At 43.7% G+C, this 22,556-nt stretch overlaps 1 protein-coding gene across 1 annotated transcript in view; it reads left to right on the top strand.

Moving 5' to 3' along the window:
• The first annotated feature begins 6,437 nt into the window (after positions 1-6,437).
• LOC126405665 (adenylate cyclase type 9-like) overlaps positions 6,438-22,556 on the top strand; it is a 51,710-nt gene continuing 35,591 nt past the window's right edge. The window contains exon 1 of the mRNA XM_050069506.1: positions 6,438-9,968. Within this exon, the coding sequence (XP_049925463.1) occupies positions 8,156-9,968 (1,813 nt within the window). The 5' untranslated portion in view covers positions 6,438-8,155. The remainder of the gene's footprint in view (positions 9,969-22,556) is intronic.

A 22,556-nucleotide genomic window follows, 5' to 3' on the forward strand; every position in this document is an offset into this window, starting at 1 on the left:
TGACCATAATAAAAAAACACATGAGGGATGTGTTTGGATTATAGCTGCCTATAGCCATTTCTTCTGCAGGATAGAAAGCTATTTATTGATTTTTCTGTGTAAACTTTCCAAATGGGCATTGAAGTAGGCTGTGTATGTGTACTGAATACCCCTTACTATACAATTTTACAAACCACCACTGCAAGATTGTGATAGTGGAGCTCAGTGATGGTGGATTTCCTCCCTTGAGAAAAGTGGAATGGAGGTAAAGGTGAAGTGGAGGACTCATGAGTTGACCCCTGACCTCTGTGGAAAGAAGGAAGCCCCAAATAACAACAATTTTGCCGTGATACATGTCATATCTGCACGCTCTCGTGTGCGCCTACCTCAATAAACTTCCCAGGACTATGGCATTGTCAAATTGCTTAGAATAGCACTGTGTAAGATTTAGGGGGATTTTTTTGGCATCCAGCTGTGAGGATTGCAGAATGCAACCAGCTGAAACGTCTCCCAGTTAGAATTCCTTCAGTGTTCATTGTTGAGGAGGTTTTTACTGGAAGCCGAATTATCAACGGAGGTCTCTTTCTCTCCAAAACAAATGGACCCGGTGATTTAAACAGGTAAAAACACTGAATAAAGCAGTGTTACGTTACAAATAATCTCTCAAGACAGATTCTGCAATTTACATTGTAGAGGAAGAATTTTTTGGGTTTTTTTTACCAATGGATTTCCAGATTGCGTTACAAATGACTTTATCCAACGCTGTTTGGCTTGTCACAGAAGGGCCACAAGCCCAGTACCTGCTAATGTGTGCTCACCTTATTTCTGATCCAGTTGTTCAGGAGGTTTTTACCGGGACCTGAATTATCCGTACAGGCCTCTTCCTCTCTAAAAAAACAAAACAAACCTACTGCTTGAATTAAGCAGTTTCATGTCCAAAAACTCGTGTTTTTCCAACTTAACTCATCATGGAGGAGCTAACTATGGTGGCTGAGGCGTAAATGTGTAAAATGAATGGCCCTGCCTAGAGCCAGTGTTTGGTTTTTCTTTTCTGGGCTACTATAGAAACATGGTGGACTCCATGAATGAGGTCCCACTCCCTCTATAGATATTTAATGGCTCGTTCTATGGTTACAAAAACAAAACAATTCTTATTTTCAGGCAATTATACTCTAAAGAAAGCATACTATTATATTCCATTTCTACTGACATTTCCCCCTAAATCCTACACACTAAACCTTTCAAATAGGTTGGCATTTTGGGACATACTTTTTCGACAGAAGGGCTATTTCTTAGCTAACTTCCTTGGAGGCTTGCTGTTAGCATGGATTGCCAGGCAACCAGCACTCAAGGAAATGCAGAGCCAAGAAATAGTCCGGCCCAAAATGTCTCCTAAAACCGCAACACGGCGCTTTTACACTGCGGTTTTTGTACCAATTAACAATGGACATATTGTGTGTTAATTATGGTGATATGGAGGTGCAGGTAGGCGGACTTAATTACCTTTGGGCAGACTCTTCCCTCCAGTTTTCGGTTGTAGCTAAGCTAACAGGCTGCTAGCTCCAGCTAGCTAACGTGACATAATGCCATACAGACATGAAAGGGCTATCAATCAAAATCAAAATGGCCAACTATTACTTTAAATACAGAGGTCTAAATCCCCAAAGGACAGGTACATAGCAATAGACTTCCAATTTTGGGCTAGCACGATATTAGGTTTTCACAACAGATGTGGCCCAAAGAGTTCATGATAACGATATTATCACAGTATCTATGGAAAATTAGAAAAATAAATAAAGTACAAAAATATATCAAAAATAAAATAATGATAATAATATTAACAATGATGAATTCTCTTTTTTGGCAGATGATTTACACTCAAAATATGAATGTAGGGAGGTGGAGGGTGAGTCTGTAACCATAACTGTACAAAACCATACAAAAAGAGCAATTACACTTTTTGGGTAAAAAAAAGGGTAAAGGGGCAACCAGATGGTGGCAGGGGAGACAAAGCGAGAATGGAGATAAACAGAAATGATTTCAGATGTGCTGGATTATTTCCACAATATCTTCATAAGTGTATCATAACATGGTATCAATATTTCAGTTTTAAAATATACTGGTATAACCCCTAATTCCAATTAGTACCTCGACTAATGGGCAAATGTTCGTCTGTGTCCTCCCTAACTTACCTGACCCCACAGAGAGGAGTGTTTCCCCAACTAAAATCTGAAGCGTAATGAAAAAGGAAAGTAAACTAACATCTGCTTCATTTTCTCTGTGTATTTGAGTGTGAGTGCTCCACTGGATGTGTTTAATATGTTTACACTGCAGATCCAGAAGATGCCCACTAGAGAGTGCTGTGTAAAAGTGTAAAAAGTTATACAGACCACTAACACTCATCATGGCAACAGTTTATAGTGACAGGGTGATCGCTCGGGCTTATGACGTTGTGTGGTTGTGTTTTTGGTATATTTCAGCATCAGTTATCTTAATTTAATTTACCTGTGAATTAGATCTGGAATGGATGTGTGTCCCAGTAAAATAGTTGTTGATTAACTTTTTTTTGTTTTGGTATAAAATATAAATTAATCTTGGCACAATTTTGGAAGCTTGAACATTAAGAATAAAGATTTCTGATTGACTAGGGAGTGAAACTTTGTGGTTATTCTGATTAGACAATCCATCCTCAATCAGGGAGACTTGAATAAGAAAACAAAGAGATCAAAACTTGCACGAAGATGATTTTCTTGTTCTCTGTCTCTCTCTCTCTTTCCCTTACAGCTCTGTATCACAACTCTGCCCACATTCATGTCCTCGTTTCTTTTCTGCGAAGGTTTAACTTCTCACTTTTGGATTTGAAAGGATTTTTTGGGGGTTTATCCTGTAGCTGCAATGCACCAACAGTTTGTCGTGACTGGAAGTGGGGAGGGGTGTGTGGTGGTGGATGGAGTATATTGGGTGTGACCGTAGTTTTGATAGTTGTGCATCAAGACTTCCCTTTAAACACTGACTTAAACCTACATGTGTTTCTCTGTGAGAGTATTTCCACTCCTCCCTTAAGCATTAATTTGAGTAGATTTTGACGAGACTGAAAATGGAAACTACAGTTCATAAGTACTGAAAACACTAAAACAGTCTTCATGCATAAATCAAAACTTGTTTGTGTAAAAAAGAAAAATCAAAAATTTCCTTGATCTGCACTAAAAAAGTTTGTAGACACACACAAAACAGATATGCATCCACAAATATACATATATAAAATAAATATATGGTATGCATGTGTATGGCGCACAACCAAATACACACAGGCACATGCACACTTTTGTACCTGCAGAGTAAATGATGTGCTTTGAAACGTGCTGATTCTACGCAAACACGTTTTATTACAATGCTTACTGACCCCCAGACTCAGCTTTGTAAATGACACTCTGATCTAAATTCGAAGGAAATCTTTTCATTCCTTTTCATAACGGCCGTGCTTTTTGTTCATCTACATGCAGGTGGTGGGTTGCGAGGAAGCATCCACAGTCCCTCCTGGGGATCCTCTCAATTTACTGTTCAACTGTGAAGCCACAGTGCTGACTACAGAGGGCTGCTGTTTAATATTTCCCTCAGGCTACTGAATAGAGACAGAAGCATTAAAGGGACAGTTCACTTCAAAATCAAAAATGCATATTTTTCCTCTTACCTGTAGTGCTAATTATCAATATGGATTGTTTTTGGTGTGGTCTGATATAATGGTACTAGATGGCACTCAGCTTGTGGTGCTCAAAGCTGCAAAAAAAAACAAAATTCAACAGCAGTGTCTCTTTCCAGAAATCATGACCCATTTACTCAATATAATCCACAGATCTTGTTGTGAGCAGTTTCATGTTGGAACTATTTTTTTGTCTTCTGAACTACACCCACCAACTGTATCACCGTGCAGAAAGAGGTGTGGTCATGGACTTTCCACGTCCACGTACGACGTGAAAGGTACCCTGGGTGTGTTGGTTCTTGACGTTCTGGGACACCGTGTCAAGTTCTGCCTGTTACATGCATTGTCTTCTTATTATACTAATTTACTATTTACATACAGTCTCTTTCAAAATGAACGCACTATGTTGGTACAACAACGCAAATTTATGTTTTTTTTCTTCCAGCAACTAACGCACATGGTTGTGCGAAGGGAAGAAGAACAGGGTTTGGCTTTACAATCTTACAGCACGCTAACACTACTCTCCCAGGTGAAAGTTGGTGTTTGTTAAACCCATCTATCACTCTCCCCACTCACCCTACAAGGACTTTTGCCGCCTTAACTCATATTCTTGTCCCGCCATTTTCCCCCCTGAGGCTGCCGAGCACTGCTAAAGTATAAAGGAGACCGGCCATTTATCGTGCTGACGTTAAACGATTGCTTTCCTTGTTGCTGTCTGACGCCGCAAGTCACTGCCCAAGTGCCGGATTTCGATGACTCCCGAGTGAGACCAGGTTGGCTGGGTGGATATACAGATGTCAGATGTAGTTCAGTAGAAAGACAATAGTTCCTACATGAAACTGCTCACAGCAAAATATGTGAATTATCTTGAGTAAGCAGGTCATGATTTCTCTAAAGAGACATTGCTGTTGAGTTTTTCAAATGTATTTTTCAGCGTTTTGAGCACCACAAGCTGAGAGCCATCTTGTTCCATTATATTAGAGAGAAGGCAGACATCTCTACAGTGGATATCTCCAATAATCTGCAACTCACACCAAAACAATCTAGACTGGTAAAAAGTACTACAGGTAAGAGGAAAAATGTATAGTTTTGATTTTGGGGTGAACTGTCCCTTTAAAGGTTTAATTGGGTTCTATTAGACTGCTGCACATATACTGGAGGATTATATTGTGTCATCCCTGAAAGTCACTGTTTTTTCTTTTTAATAATCTTGAGGGTGCAGAAATATTACAGTGTGCAGAACTGAGTTTAGCCTTCATGTGCTGATTTTATTAATTGAATATTTTCATCCTTCATAATAACATTAATATAATCCAACAGCGTCTAGAGCAGATTAGTGACCGTGTATTTTAGGCTACTTTGTCTCCTTTGGCTTCAATTAAATTTCATTATATTCCCTGTCCTCTGCTGTCCTCCCAAAATCTGAGTTTATTCTAAATGTAGAGTGCACAGTGGTGGGATAGACAATAAGGTGGAGGGGCTTCATCGTTGAACTGAAGGTGGAGGGTTGCGCTCATTGCGGTGCACAAAAAACACAGACGTCCCCACCCTTCTCTAAAATACGTGCTCGTTACCTTTCAGTCTTTTTCTTTCTAACAAGCGCGTGCACGTACCTCGACTGTACCCCTCCCCTCCCATCAATCGTCAGCCCTTCGTCCAAATACAGACAGAGGTGTGAAGTCAGCGGGAGCCACCAAAACGGAAGTATGGAAATGTTTTTCAAAATAAATTACATTGAAAATCTAATTTTTTTGGTCGAGGTTTATATTTACATTTGTGCCACATAAGGAGGAAAGTAAAGTAAATCTGGTACAGGTGGAGCACCATAACTGTCCCCAGTGATGGCAGTGTCAGCAGCCGGTATCAGGCCAGCTGATTTGGTCCGATTCTGGGGTGTCATTCATGCAGAGTCTCAGCCAAGTTGGGCAACTGGACCCAGCCCGGCTAAGTTCATCTGGCATGCCGAGTTTGGGCCAATACTGGGCCAGGTCATTTCTGGTAACAGCCTAGTCATGGCAGTGTAGGCAGCTGGAATTGGGCCAGCTGATTTGGCCCTATTCTGGGGCATCATTCATGCAGAGTCTTAGCCGAGTAGGGCAACTGGATGCGGCTGGCTAATTTCATCCGGCATGCCGACTTTGGGCCGATGCTGGGCCAGGTCATTTCTGATAAGGGTCCAGTGGTGGCAGTGTTGGCAGCCAGAACTGGGCAGGCTGATTCAACAGATTCTGGGGCGTCATTCATACCGAGTCTCTGCTTCCGGCTAATTTCATCTGACATGCCAAGGAATCGTGCCAGTTGATTTTGCCCAATTCTGGGGCGTCACACATACCGAATCTCAGCCGAGTCAAGTGACCGGATGCGGCTGGCTAATTTCATCCGGCATGCCAAGTTTGGGCTGATTCTGGGCCAGGTCATTTTGGCTACCTGGGTCAGTTTAACTGGCTGTCGCCTCCGAAATATTAAAGGAAAAGCAGTTTTTTTTTCTCTTTCTTTTAAGACTGATGGTTTACATTATTTGTTGGTTAGGGGGTGTAGTTTTTCTTAGTTTGGCAATGTAGCCTCAAATTTAATGTAGAAAACAAGTAATAGGCTGTATGAGGACTTTAGTTTCAGTTTAAAGCTGCAGGCAAATGGTTTTTATTAGCCATGAAATGCACATGGGGTTTTATTTTGAAAGACGTAGGCGGAAATTGCCTCTATTTTATTTTTAGCTTGCTTCACACACTCACAGTATACACACGCACACACACACCACTCGCGGCTGGACGGCTGTCAGCGCTCAGAAGATGGTGGCGGCTGCGGCCACTGCGTTGCCCACCGCGCCTGGATAGCGCACAACAACATTTCATGCAGGTGTCGACGCTCGTGCAGCGCGCGGAGAACAGTCACACACCGGAGATAAGACAGTCTCATCTCACTGTGGACGATGCAGAGAATGGAGAGGCTGGACGATGCAGCAGCCCTAAGCCTGTTATATTTGTCTTGGATTTAAGGGGAAGTGTTTGGAGGTATGAAGATATTCTCTGGTGTATCCCGCGCAATTCAATTAAAGTGGCTGGATCAGTGCAGCACTCAGCTTTGACCTGTGGGACTCCTGGTGTGGGGGGTGCGTGGAGCTGAGGTGGAGACCTTTTAATTAACCCCACTCTCTCCGGGGTTTCTTCGTCTGCCATTTAGAGGAGGGGGGGCACCGAGCTGCCGTGGGCAAAGTTTACTTCAGAGAAAGGGAGAGACTGGACGACACTTCATGCAGTCTGCACAAGGCTGTCTTTCTCTGGGCTGCCCTGGCGACTGAATAAACAGCCAGGAACCGGCATGATCAGAATATGTGGACAGTTTTCTTCGGGGCGCACTGTGACGATGAATTGGCGACATTTGGCGTGAGTGTGTGGATACCAAAGCAATACCGATCAGCACTGATCCGGCTGGTTGGCGCATAGCCTTGGAGGAGCGTGTTTACATACTGACAGCTAAGCTCTTGCAATAAAAGCGTTTTGGGGTATTTTATGCGCGCCACGTCTCATGCATTTGTCTCCTGCAGACCTCCGTGCACACGAGTCCCTGTGGGGGTTTGGAGACGCAGCGGTGGCGGAGACACCCGAGCAGAAAGTCAGGAAAGGACGGGGCTCCGTCCGCGGGAACAGACGCGATTAGGCCCTGCAGCAAGCAGCATGTGAGGATAAATAAAAGCTCCGATGGCAGTTTTTACGCCCACGATCCCGTTACCTGGAATTGATCTGCGTCTTAAAACCAAAACCTGGCCTTTGCGATCAAGGCGGCAGTCAGCAGAGTCAGAGCAAACACTGCGGAGGATGTGTTCAGGATGAAGTTTTGCTCAGACCTGTAAACAAAACGTGGTGAAGTTTAGAAGATAGGCCTGTTTGGCTGCTGGATATCCCCTGGGGAACGGAGTGGACATGCACCAGTAATGAAAGTGTATTGACTGCACATTTAAACTGGATTTAAAAACCCCACTCTTACTCACAACTTCTCAATAACTCCTATTTCTTGTTTTTGTGCTTCTTTTGCAACTTTTCCTTTACACGCACTCTTACGTAATGCTCTGAGTTTTCCCCAACATTTCACCAATGAGTGAAACTGTGTGCAGCCAGCTGAGTGGACTTGGGCAGGCACAGAGAAAGCAGCAAGTGAACCTTGCAGTCCCAAGTGCGTCAAAACAGTCCGGAACGTAGAGGAATGCAGGGACTGACGTCAAGAGGTGCAATAATGACCTATTCAAAAGCTTTGGAAGGTCTGCTGGTGTTTTCTTGAACCGCTACACTGTTCTCAGAGTGGATTTTTCTCTGAAATGGTTTTTTGTGCTCTCCTTTTTCAGGTTTAAGAGTAAACAATCATTGCCCCAGCTGTTAAACTGCAGCCCAATACTTTGCCTTACTTCTTTCTGTACTTTGTCTTTGACATAATCATCCCTCCTGCATTGGTTTTGTTTTTTTGGAAAGATTAAAAAGCACCATGGCATCCCCGCAACATCAACAACTGCTGCCTCACAACACAGAAGTGAACTGTGACTCAAGTGGAGATGGAGGCGTCTCAGTGAGGATTGGCAGCAGTGTCAAACACAAGCACGGAGGCGGGCCGCTGGGTTCAATCGGGGGAGGCTTCATCGTGGGGTCCAAGCACTGCAAGTACAGCATTTCCTCCAGCTGCAGCTCCGGAGAGTCCGGAGCCAGGAGGCCGGTGGTCAAAAGCTTTCGCACACATAAGAAGATGCCTCAGCTTTTTGAGAGATCCGCCGGTCATTTCTGGGACCCAAAGTTTGACTCTTCGATCCTGGAGGAGGCCTGTAGAGAGCGGTGCTTCCCTCAGACCCAGCGGCGCTTCCGCTATGTGCTCTTTTACCTTGTTGCCGCTGCCCTCCTGTGGGGATTGTACTTTGCTGCCAACCCTTCCCGCTGTGACAGGACTGCCTTTCTCCTTCCCACTGCGTCCTTCCTCCTCTTCTGCCTCCTTCTCTTCCTCTTAACTTTTACTAAGCTCTACTCTCGCTGCTACAACCAAGCATCTCTGCTGCTCATCTTTGTAACCTTCACCCTGACCCTGGCCCCGCAGATCCAGACATCAAGCTTCAGGGACCCGGAGGCTCCCACACCTGTGCTCGATGAGGAAGAGTTCAGTGGCATGGGGCCAATGTACAACCTGTCCTATGACAAGCTTGTGGGAGGCAGCACCTGGTCCCCTTGTCTGTCTCCTGTAGGCACCTTTTCCCTCTGTATCGAGGTTCTTCTGTTGCTTTACAGCGTTCTCCATATTCGCCTCTATGCTTCTGTCCTGCTCGGGTTTCTCTACTCTGTGTTTTTTGAGAGTTTAGGATGGCTGCACCTGGCCCAGGCAGGGGATAACTGGAGCTTAGCCTCTCAGTCAGACTGGGATACATTATGTTGGCTTGGCCCTGCCAAAGCTCTGCTCCACCTCTGTGCCCACGCCATCGGCATCCACCTCTTCATCATGTCTGAGGTGCGCTCACGCAGCACCTTCCTCAAGGTGGGACAAGCTATCATGCATGGCAAAGATCTGGAGGTGGAGAAAGCCTTGAAGGAGCGAATGATCCACTCCGTCATGCCCCGAATCGTGGCAGATGAACTGATGAAGCAAGGTGACGAGGAGATAGGAGATAATTCCGTTAAGCGATACTCCACCAGCGGTGCAGCAGCTGCCATCTCCAGCCCTAAAAACAATAAACGCAAGAAAACCTCCATCCCTCGAGGCCAGATTATCTTCAGACCCTTCAACATGAAACGCATGGAGCCTGTAAGCATCCTCTTCGCAGACATTGTGGGTTTCACAAAAATGTCAGCCAACAAATCTGCTCATGCCCTCGTCGGGCTTCTAAATGACTTATTCGGACGTTTTGATCGACTCTGCGAACTCACTGGCTGTGAGAAGATCAGTACTCTAGGAGACTGTTACTACTGTGTGGCTGGTTGTCCCGAACCCAGACCAGACCATGCCTACTGCTGCGTGGAGATGGGCCTGGGTATGATTCAGGCTATTGAACAGTTCTGTCAGGAGAAGAGGGAGATGGTCAACATGAGGGTGGGTGTCCACACTGGCACTGTACTGTGTGGTATCCTGGGCATGAAGCGCTTCAAGTTTGATGTTTGGTCAAACGACGTCAACCTGGCCAACCTGATGGAGCAGCTGGGGGTGGCTGGCAAGGTCCACCTATCAGAGGCCACAGCCAACTTCCTGGATGACCGCTACCAGCATGAAGACGGACAAGTCATTGAGAGAATAGGACAGAGTGTGGTGGCTGATCAACTCAAAGGTAGGTGCCCTGTGAAAAAATGGTATAAATGACAGTGAGAGTTGAGTTGCTGTTACTTCATTTTTTATTTTTAGCTTGTTGTATAATGTTGAAGTCCTAACAAGAATAATAGAAGTCCAAAGTCAGCAGTAATTGCCACAAATTGGCTTCAACAGTAAGGCTTATCGCTGCGATTATTCCCCCATGAGCCCACTAACCTTTCCAGCATTTTTAGGTGCTAAAGTTAATGTCCTGTAATGCCCCTCTGCAATCCCCTGAGGAAATTTGTCTACTTATTTCAGCATATCTGCAATTCACCCCCAGGTGGATCAGAACAGTGGCAGGACAGCATTTGCATTGGTCAAGGTCGACTCTGGGTTTTAGCTTCATACACCAGATGGACTGGCAATGCTTTGGGTCTGTTACTGTACAAGTGTCCTCTGTGGAGTTGGTATTGTGTGACTGTATCACAGACAGACGCCATCTTCTTTCCCATCCTCCCCTCCAGCCTGTCTCTGCCAATTCTTTGTTCTCTTGTTCAATTACATTGCCTTCCAGACGTCCTGAATGTGTCCCGTTCCCTTAACCTCGCTCTGAACCCCGGGGATTGCTTTACAACTTAATGCAACTGTCGCCTTCTCTAATAGAGATTTGCCTGCAGCTTCATCTTCACCCCTCTATCTTGTCCCTCTCTCTTCCTCGCCTCTAAACTGCTTGACTGCAGCTTTTATTTGATACATTTATGCAAATCGCCCCAGTGTAACTAAATGTTGGCTTAATGGCTCTTTTCATCATTCAAGGCTCGCTGATCCATTATCAGCCGGTGGAAGTGAAGTGACAGTGTCTGACTAAGGTAGTGCAGATGGTGTTCATCTGCCCTTTTGAATTAGCATTTCAGGTTTATTTTTGTTTCAATAGATGCTGAATGTGCTTCCTTGGAGGCTGCACGTCTGATTTTGTACAGAGCATTTAAGGCACGGATTAGCATGGACTGGTAATTCATGCAAATTGGCAATTCAAGTGTACACATGAATAATTTGTGTGCACAAACTATCAAAAAATGTTCTACCTTGCAGGACGCTGCAAAGATTTTCATTATTTTGGCCCTGGAAATCAGCGCTGTGCTGTGTCGAGGAACAAGATGGAGTGAAGGCGCTTCTTGTTTACCAGCCTGCAGTAGTGATTTATGGGCCTGCATTTTCCCCTCATCTCTTAGATTAATGAGTGACTACCACTCATGCTCTTGTCCTTCTTGTTTTTTTTTATTGTGAGGATAAATGTGTTACCTATAGTGTTATCACCCAGCCCACCTCACCTCCTCCTCCTCTTTCTCCTCGACTCCTTTCTTGCCTCCATCGTGTATTGAGTTCCCCTCCTAAGATTTATCCTCTCCCTCTAGATCTGCTGTGCCAGTGAGAGAGCTGGCTGTCAGGAAAGAGTTGTGCTCCTGTGCTGTAAAATTCCCTCCACTGTCTGGCTCAGTCTGTGTTAATCACTTGGGTACCATTGCAGCCAGGCATGGATCCTAGCTTGGGCCGGTCCCTGTTGCCTGACGCAGAAGTAAATTGCTCTGACCAAGGCTCTGATTGCTGTGCAGCTGTCTTCTATGTATTTTTGATGTCCTTTATGAGTCCGTTTGATGTTGAGCTTTCTCAGAAATTGTTTTCAAGGTACATTTTTTCACAGTTCCACTGTAACTTCAGGCTGAGGCTATAGAGTCAAGTTTTTAACTCATCCTGTAAGTTATACGTTCTTATTTATAACTTCCAGCTGTAATTATAAGCTATTTGTGGCTCATTGTGGTAGAGGTTCACATGGGGTGCAGCCACATGTGGTCAGTTGAGTGTTGCAGCTGCGTCCTGTTGGCTCCTCGGCACTGACCCGAGGCGTGTGGTTTCAGCAGCTAATGGAGATGTTGTGGCTTGGTTTGCATCCCACTGGGTGATAGCTGGTGTTCGTGGTTAAGTAACAGTTAAGGTTTGAAGCGGTGCAGATAGCTTTGAGGATAACCATTGATTCTTTTCATTACAGCTTAATCTGAATTAATCATTTTCCTATTTAATTTATAAGTTGTTTGCTCTGTAGAAGTCAGAAAATAGTGCATGGTACATGTCTTAAGTTGACTGTTTTGTCCGACCATCAGTCCAAAACCTAAAGATATTTTATTTTGAAGGATATGAGGACACAGCAAAACCTCCCTTTTTATTTGCAAGGACCAGTTAATGTTTGGCATTTTGACTCAATAGATAATTTAAAAGATTTAATCAATATCAAATTTGGCGATTTATAGCCTGATGAGTATGTAATTGATAATTTCAGCACCAGTTGGCATAAAGAAATATCTGCAACTTGTTGATTAATGTATAAATGTCGGAAAATACTAAAAAAATACCAGTCACAGTTTGAACAACCCCAGGGCAATGTCTTGGGACATCAAATTTTGTCCTGTTAACAGTCAGAAACCCAAAGATATTCAGTTAATTGATTAAATTCAACTCTATTTTCTGCCATTTGGAGGATTAAACGATTAATCAACTAACTAAGGAAATGGTCGTGAAAATAATCAATTAGCTGCAGCTATATTGTCACAACACAACTCGTCTGATGATACTGAGATGATCCAAACTGTGCAGCCCGTGAGGCTGTCAGTATGAGGCTGTTTGTGTGTTTGTCTCTATAAGGGGCTGCACGTGAGGCCAGACGATGTTGTGCGTCTTCCTTACTGGAAATGGGAGCTATATTTGGACCCGTTTCCCTGGAAAGTACCTGTCCTTCCTTTTGCGCTTAATGCAGAATGATGGCACCTGCAGAAGATTACCCTTCAGAGGAGACTGTCAGTGTGGCCTTATTATCTTTCTGCTGGTGACAGAATCACCACAGAAAGCCAGAGATGCTTATTCTCTCTTTCAAGTGGCCTTTGTTTCTAGGGGAAATGAAATTGTTTACGTGCTGATGTTGCCTTAGGGTTTTGCATGCTACAGTAAGACTGGAGAAAATCTAGTTATCAGAGTCATTACCGCTTCTTGCTTTAATCTGTAACAGTAAAACAGGGTTACAGATTAGCTGCTTTAAGTATCTTTGACTGCAACGCCCAGACTGCTTCAGTGGCTAGTGGCAGACATTAACTCGGTTATAATTGATATGTTTATAATAACAAAATGAAAGGGAAAGCTCATCGTGATGAACCTATAGAGAATTATCATCTGAATCTGCAGCTCCCTCGGCTTTACAGAGCTTTATAGTGAGTTTCGGCTTTTGTTTCAGCATTGTTTAGCTGTCTAGTCGGTATCTTCTCTGCTTTGGTTCATTCTGGCTGCTCTCATAGAGTTGTTTTCATGCTCAGTGTTTACATGCACAAAACACTCCATTTTTTGTCCTTATTCCAAGAAAGACAATATTCCTACTACGCTGTTTGTGTGAAATTAGTGTCCCACTAATATTCCTGTTTACATTCAGGTGTGCATACTTTGATTAATGTGCCGTAACAGCTCGTTTATCACAACAAAATATAAAAAAAAATTAGCTGCTGGAGCCGCTTGTGTCGTTTTGGTCCTTTGGATCAAAATAGGATTTTTTTCAGAGTATCCAACCAGTGGCAAACTTCTTTAACCGTGTGAACACAGCCTCCCTCGTTTATCCCTTCAGCCACCTTCTTGAAAAGGTCGGTGTTGCATAATTGCACATATCCAAAAACCTGTTAATATCCTAGTCCAGTGATGCTCAACTTAGGGCCCCCAGGCCGAATCTGTCTCTGGATAGGGTTCTGGATGCCCCCCAACCATTTTCTAATTCACAAATAAATAAATGAAAATTAAAATAAATTGATTTACACTGCAAATTGTTTTGTTCTTTTAGTTAGGGTTGGGTGATATAGACAAAAATGACCCTATATCAATATAAACGGTGTTGTCTGAATTTATATCTTGCTTGAAAATATATCGATATATCGTAAATAGTCGTTATATCACCCAGCCCTACTTTTAGTGTACATAAGGTGCCAGAATGCATAAACAAAGCTTTAAAATAGAGCTTGTTTCTCAAAAAAAGTGTCAGTGGAGAATGCCCCGCAACCCCCGACAGAGGTCCTAGCTGAGCCCCTAATGTCCTAAATTCCTTGAAACGCCCCTGTGTACAAGTATGACTGCTGCAACTGGTCCCTGGCCTCCTGTCACTTTGCAAAAGTGGCCCCAAGCAAAGCAAGTCGAATATCCCTGTCCTAGTCTTTCATAATGTTTAAAAGTAGGTGTGTTTCTTCTTTCAGCCAGAAATGTGGGCTTTTAATTTTGGCAGTCATCTCTACCTCAGCCCTGCAAACTGTTGGCTAGTTGGTCTGTGTGGACAGCGCCCATGACAAGGCACGGAGCCGACCATAAACAGGCAAGATGCTTCGTGACACAATCTACGGTAAGAATCCCAGTTGAGATGCATATCAGATCTGCTTGCGCTGTGTTCATGTCCAAAGATGGCTCCTTAAACCGGAAAACTACCAGCATATCCCATGTGTCTTTATCGGAAAATGCTGCATTTGGAAAAAGGTGTAATTCGGAATATCTAAACAGAATATGCTGTTTACATGACGAGTGTCAAATTTGGGATATTGTTATATTTGGAATAGTCGTGGAAAAAGCTCCAAAAACCCACTGTACACTACCTAGTCAACAGCAGACAGACACAATTAGAGATTAGATGGTGAACACAGTGGATGATTTAGCAGCTAAAGACTCAGATATTTCCCTCAGTAGTTGGTAGAGACCCACAACAGAGCTAAAAGAGAGTACATCTTTGACTTACATTCACCAAATGGTCAAAAACTAAATGAATGATAATGGTGCTCCGTATCTGCTGGATGTGTAGATAGGCAAACAGTTCTAACAAGTTCACTGTGTCATTGTAGAAGGGATGATACGTTAATCACAACTTGTTTCCGCTGCCCACAAGTAGACCAATAAAAATGAGTTATTGCCGGTTTAAAAAGACTTCTGAGGGTCTTCCTGTTTTGTATGCATCGTCCGTCCTCTCTCCTGCTGTGAATCTTCCAGGCTGCTGCTGTAGCTCATTTTGAATGAGTGAAAAGAAATGTGAGAAATAACCCAAATGATCACTAGTTGCTCCACTTTAACCACCTTTGATCTAAAGAACATTTTCATTAATTTGAGCTTCTGACAGCCCCTTTCCACTAATGCTCATTATATACTGGGTCCTCAATAACCCGCCACCTCAAGGTAAGGCATGTTCTCAGATTCCATTTGAAATTGTGAGCATGACCTTTTCTAACTTAACCGCTGAGCAAAGCTGTGCCAGGCGGCTGCGTACAGTATATCCCTTCCCGACCTGCTCTCTCCTCTGCTTACCCTGCGGGAGATTTCTAATGAAGCAAGACTGGGTAATCTGCTTGGCTGAAGTGATTAATGTTAGTAATTCTCCATCATCATATCTTCCCACTATGGCCTGGTGTTATCCCGACCCCAAACACATCAGCCGCCTGCCAGCCGGCCGTCTATATCACAGCAAATTATATTGATTGCCTATAATGAGGCTGTCATGGCTGTGTTTATTTATGATGGGGCAACAAGAGAGGTTTTTATGTCATGTGGATATCAAAGAGAATCAACCAAGGCCGGCGGTTGTGCTGACTCTGAAACAGAACATCATTTGTATTCTGGTCCACGATATTAATTTGTCCCAAATCCTTGTCCACCTTTAAGTCCTCAGAACAATAATTGATTAGCTACATTAGGACTGATTTGAGTACAGAGCAGAACCTAACAGCAAATGGTCCTTGTGATGAATGTTACGTGTCCCTTCGCGCCGGCCCTATTACTTCAGGCTCTGCAGCAGGTATTGGTTATTGGGAAAGCCATTTGTGCTTTTGGGAGACTCGTATGCACACGCACACATTCACACTCACACACCACCTTCCCTTATTCTATGAATGGTATTCCATAGGGACGTACTGCCAATCAGCAAAGTGTACAGTATTTGCCCGAGGCTCTGCGGAGAATTACTTATTACAGCTGCTACCTGTGACCTTGAAAAACGATAGATGAGGCTGGTTTTGAGGTTACACTTCAAGACGCAGGGATGGAAAAATGGAGGCGAGAGAGTAGTAGACAGGGAAAGTAGATGAACTGCTCTCAAATGTGGTCCAGTTCTGCCGTCTGAGAGTCAGTTTTGGTCCAGTGGGTGGTGGCACTAAAAAGCAGACCTGCAGCAGCGTTGCCTTACCACCACTGCATCAAACCTCCATGTAACTGGACCTCAGCATTGAGCTCTAGTGTGAAGCTCAAGCAGAGAAAGGGAGGCTGCACACATGTAAGCCTCTGGATTTCACACCTAGGTGCCCTGACACACCACGGCAATGGTCTGCTTTCAGTGAGCGGTGTGTTCCACACATAGGCTGTATGAAAAATGGACGTAGCTACCATGATGTCACCCACTGGTTTGTGGACTGCTGTTTTGAAGCCTCAAGTTCAGCATTTCAGCTGTCGCCATCTTGATTTTGTGGAGCCAGAAGTGACCAAATTTGGAGCAGAGGGTAGAGGTGTTTTTTTTTCTTCAGTTTCCACTGTGAAAAGTTGTGGATGGTACCAATGGAACCGTTCCGTACATTCTGTATCGTCCTCATTTTTGGTCCCCCCTCTGTTGGGGTACCTAGCACACCGATCTGGTACTAAAAGGTGGAGCTGTGAACACTGCAGTCTGTTGATTGGTCAATAGCGGACGGTCACTCTGCTCAGGGCTGAGCTGTGGCTGGTTTTGAGGCTCATGTAATCACTGTTCATACCGTCAGAGCCAGCAGAACCTGTTGGTGAATGAAATCACTTTGATTGGCAGTTCAGCTCAGTGCACGAGAAGAGAAACAGAAGTGAGGAAAGTAAACAAACAGCTAAAGTCAAGAGGGTGTGAGATCATTGCAAACTTGTTATATTATGTAAGATTTTTTTTTTCTTTAGCCTTTGATTCATCATCAGAAATGTTTCATAATTGTTTTTGTCATAGTTTACTATTAACATTGGGTTATGTTGTTGATGTGCTAACTGGCTAACTAGCATCTTAAATCCATCCTGTCGGTCTTCTGGTTTCCCATTTTGAACGACGTATACTAGTGTTGCACGGTATACCGGTACTAAAATAGTACCGCGGTACTAGAGTATTCCATACGGTACTATACTGCATTTGGAAAATACCGGTACTTTGAAACTGATTCAATTCATTAATTTAGTTAATTTATTTTACTCATTTATGCACGCAAACGCCTTTCTTGTTCCTATTGGAGCACATATTGCGCAAGTGGTGTGTATGACAACACCTGTATCAACATTCGCAGCTGGTGCACGTGAAAAAAGACAAGAGAAAGTCTGCCTCGCAAAGGGAGACAACACGAGACAACACAAACTTGGTGGAACATTTGAGTTACCAAACCGTGACGTCCGTACCGAGGTACTTACTGAACCATGATTTTTTTGGTACAGTTACACCCCTACTATTTATTGTTCTAAATGTTTGTATCCAAAAGGACTTTTCCTTAGGAAAAGTACCGAAGAGTATCAAAAAGTATCGAAATTCATATTGGTATTGGTACCGAAACAAAGATTTTGGTATCGTGACAACACTAACGTATACAAACTGTTGCTGCCTGCTGGTATGGAGAGTTATTTCCTCTCATGCCGCAGAACGTACAGTACGTGCTAGTTGGCTGTTGGCTGTAATCTTTGCGGTCTGTTCGAGTGCAACTTTTTGGCTTGGATACAGGCGACATGAGCCGACAGTTGGCCTTCATTGCCACTAGTTCTTTGATGTCAGTTTGGTGGGTCTGGGCCTTAAAGCTCTGTCACTGTGTGTGTTTGTGTGTGTGTTCTGTCAGTCTACACACTGCTGTACTTGACAAAAAGTTAAATGGTTTGGCTTTTTCACCCAACTATATACACAGCTGTCTTCTCCCCCTGCCAACAAATCAAATACCTGGCATAATTTTCGTCTAGACTCTTGAGTCCAAATCAGTATGCACACACAGCATTCAGCCCTACTGTAGAAAGACAGGAGGGGGTCGATAGTGGAGTGGAGTGGCTTACTACAAGGAGGGGGTGAGGAGGGGCTGACATGGAGCGGTGGTGTATTAAAACCAGCGGTAAATAGATCCTAGAATTAATAATATGCAGCATCCTGCGTTGTGTAGCTGCCCTTTTATCTTTAGACTGGGAGGGCAACGTGGCTCTTCAGAGGCTGCCAGGGGAACAGGCTGCTGGGGGGATTCTAGGCTACTATATTATATTGCAGTGACCGAACCCTGCCTAGAACACCTTGCTTCTGCATGGTAGATTACAGCTCTGCCGAGAGTGTAATGGCATAATACATCACACTGCATTGTACAATAGCGCCCTGTTCTGCGTATTATGGTTCAGCACAGCATGGCATTGTGGCCTGCAGCAACGCAATCTCATCATTTATCATCTTTGGCCTTATCATACCGAGCAGGTCTGCAGAGCTTCGGGATCGCTTGTCATGCTCTGCAAACACGGGGCCATCGTGCCAAGGATACTGAAGGTCTACGATGTGGTGATTAGCTGGATTTTTATAGCTGCAGTCATTTAAGTTATCTGCTGTGTCACACTGTTACTCAGCAGGATCTGACTACCTGTACTCGTTCAGGAGGACTGTGCAGCAAGGGTATCACTTGCTGCTTCGACCCAGCAGGCAATGATAGATTTGTACTCAGTGTGTAATGAATTTCTGGATCAAGAGCAGAAAAGCAGAAAGCATTTTTTTTTCAAAAGGCTGTAAATAATCGTACCTGCACGGCCCTGTGAGCTTTCTATTGAACTGATACTGTTGGAGATATTCCTCTGAACATCTACGTGTCCTGTTGTGCTCCACTTAATCCTGACAAGTATCAGCAGACCCTGCAGATCCCTCAGTCCCCCTATAGGGGACAGCTGTCCTATTGGCTCAATGGTGAAGTGTCCTGTCTCTATCTGCTCTGACAGAGATGACCCAGGGCGAGGTGGATGAAAGAGTCTGATATCAGCGCCACCACTGCCTGTCTGATAAGGAGCCACGCATGCGAGCTGCTGACATGGCTGAGCATGTGGAACAAACACAAACACATGTAGCATGTGGAGTGTAACATGCTACACGCTGTTTGACTTAACTCAGAAGCTTCTTGCCTTTTTGATTTAGTAAGTTAGGCACACAAATCAGTTTCAATGGCAGTGCTGACAATGGGTGATGCTCAGGTGACTTCTTAGGAGTTGAGACTTCTGAATTACCTCTGCCAAGGAGGTTAGGTTTGTTTGTCTGTCCGCAGGATTACGAAAAAACTACTGGCCGGATTTTCATGAAACTTGGGGAAAGGGTCTAGCACCGGCCACGGAAGAACCCATAAAATTTTAGAGTGGATCTGGATCACGAGGCAGCTCCACAAATTATTTTTTACTTTCGTTAACATTGCGAGATTCAGCATTTGGTCTTGCCGGAGGTCTGCGCTCTTGGAGTGGCCTTTTGTAATGCGACAAAAAAATAAAGCGTCATTAAGTGCTACATTTTAATGAACTTATAAGGTTCTAGCTAAGTGAAATGAAAAGTTTCCTTGCCTGTAAATATGTTTTGAAGACACATATGATCGTTGTATTATCACAGTATTGAGTTGGAGCCGAAACGATTAGTCAACAAATCGATAAGTCAACCAAGAGAAAATCGATCGCTAACTAATTTGATAATTGTTTCGTCGTTCAGTCATTTATCAAGCAAAAAACACAAAACATTTATGGTTGTAATATGGTAAATCGATATATTTTCAAGCAAGATTTAAACTCAGACAACACCGTTCATATTGATATAGGGTTAAGTTGCTTTACATAACACGCACTAGTGTGCATCTCTCCTCTCTCACACTCTCCGTACAGCTCCGCCCCGCATCTCTCCTCTCTCACACTCTCCGTACAGCTCCGCCCCACTCACTCACTCACTCACTCACTCACAAGTTCTAGTGCAACACTCAGAGAGACACAGAGCTGCTCCTCTGTTTAATCTGTCCGTTAATTAGTCTACAGTGTGACATCGGTCTGTATGTTGCATGTGCTACGCTAAATCAGTCTGTGAGATGAATGAAATCCAATGCTGCGCTGCTAGTTTGTGTATGAGATGGATCATAGTGCGTTGTGGTTCTTCTTGGTAGTTGTAGTCTATTGTGTGACATGGATGCAGGTGACAGATATGTTTAAAAAATGCAGCAACAACACCAACGTTTCGTATACAAGACGTATGTAACGAGGACAAAGTGTCTCTTGCTCCACCCCTCCCTCGCTCTGTGCATAAATAAGATTAATAGCCTAAATAAATACAAATCATTGTCCAGCACTAGATTCATGTTAAAGGCCATAGAAAATGACATTTTATTCCCCCCACAAAGATTTTAAACTGATCCAAACTACAATGGATTTAGACCTACTTGATACCTTTATACTCATGTTATAGTTTTGTGTCCTGTGCTGCAAACCTTTAAACCTCTGTAGCCCCAGTGCAAAACACTAATGTACAGCCCTTCTACTCTATTTTATATTATTTATAATTTACATGTTGTGCAGCTGTATATTTTCAAACAGGGAAAAAAATCCCCGTCTTTGCATTTTATTTTGATCACAGTCTGCTTTTATAAAAGTGCATGTGACATCTCAAATGTGGCTTTGACCTGCAACTGAGCATGTAGCCCATTGCCCAGTTTCAGCTCTTCTAATATGAGGATTTGCTACTTTCCCCTGTTTTGTAGCATTGTAAATTGATGACTTTGAGTTCTTGACTGTTGCTCCGACAAAAAGGAGATGTCACCATGGACTCTGGGAACTTGTGATTAAATTGTGATTATCTTTTCTATTTTCCAGCATTTTACAGTCTAAACAGTTGAACAGTTTATCAAAAAATATAATGAAAAGATACAGACTTGGAGTTGGTAAATGGACTTGTACAGCGCCTTTCTAGTTTTCTGACCCCTTTAAGCGCTTTAACATGGCATGTCACATTTACCCATTCACACACTCACACACACAGACATTCATACCCTGGTGGCCGAGGCTACCATTGAGTTATCAAATATCTCGATATCCAGCTGATATCACTGTATCAACATTTTCCGAGTGTAACAAAAGACAATAGAGACTTACCCACAAGACCTGTCACAGTCTTTACACATTTTTAACACAAATAACGCCATTTATCCCCTCAGGGCGTCTGGTGAAATGGGAGAGTAATGTGCTATGACTCCACATTTCAGCTGCTCCATTAGCTACCATTAAACCGGTGGGGTAATGCAGCGCAGCCATGCATCAGTCTGTTGTGTGGAGGTGGTCATGTGGCAGATATTTACTTTCTCGTATAATTATCCCATAACTCACGGAGGTTAGGAGTAGCAGAGGATGAAGGGAGTGTTTATCTGCAGGATGGTATACATAATGTCTTGGTTATGTGTTATTTCTTGTGTTCAAACTACAAAGTGTGTAGTTACCTCACAGCTTTTCTGGTATTTGCAGTTACAATCATGAATAGAAGAGGCATGCAGACATGATTACCAGAAGAGCTGGACTCTAAAATCATCTCTACAGTGTCAGAGACATCCTGCCATCTTGATATGCTTTAGTATAATGTAGCTTTCCCTCATTGCATACAGCAAACCAATCTGTTATCATGTGCCGTAGGAGTTTTTTTACATATGCAAATGTGCCGGGAAGATCTGCTTGTATATCGTCATGCAAACAACTTCCCATTGTGCAGACAAAAAATAGAAAGCAGACAAGAGGAAAGGGTGTAGCAAGAGAGGAAATAAGCAGATATATACAGAGTGAGATGGATAGTGTTGCCCTGTAAGCTTCCTCCCGTTAAGGGCTTTTGTGTGGCTCCGCCATGTTACCAACATCAGCACAACTCACGGGGAAGGATGTTTCCCATATGTAGCAATGCACACACTTAGCCCAGCTCTGCAACCTGGGCCTAGCAAGGCTAATTGCCATGGCAACAAGCTATTGAAAGGGGCGTGGGTCAGCTGGTAACAGACAGCTCGTTTTAGATGGAAGGACTGGAGCTCTGACTGGGAGAAAGGGGCCAATTTGATTTTTTTTCAGCTGAAGCTCTGGCCTCCATATTGAGGTAAAAGCCAAGCGAGGGCCTATTTTTATGCAGCCACTCTTCGCCGCCACATCTCTAACCGACACCTACACAGATACAAATTGCACACATTCTGACTTTTCTTTGTAAACCTTGAAAAAGTTAAAGAAATACACGCGAAGGCATCTCTGCATCTTTCTCTCGATGCATATCTCCACTTTATTTTTTATATTAAATCTGTACTCGCACAGTGTGAGTTGAGCCGCGCGTGGGGCTAAGCTCTCCTCGCGGCCGCGCAGATGCTCGGGTGATAAATTGCTATCATGAGTCATTGATGCATCCTAAGCTTTTCTCCTTTGTGATCAAGGGTACAGAAAATACCAGCGCTCCTCCTAACAGACACACACTGCTGACATTGACAGATGGAGCTCAGTCTTAAGGTGACACACACAATAACCCCCCCCCCTCCCATCCACCCTCCCACACACAGACACACACTCACTTCCACAGACTCAC

This window comes from Epinephelus moara, chromosome 18, assembly GCF_006386435.1.
Source record: "Epinephelus moara isolate mb chromosome 18, YSFRI_EMoa_1.0, whole genome shotgun sequence".
In the NCBI taxonomy this organism is placed as follows: domain Eukaryota; kingdom Metazoa; phylum Chordata; class Actinopteri; order Perciformes; family Serranidae; genus Epinephelus; species Epinephelus moara.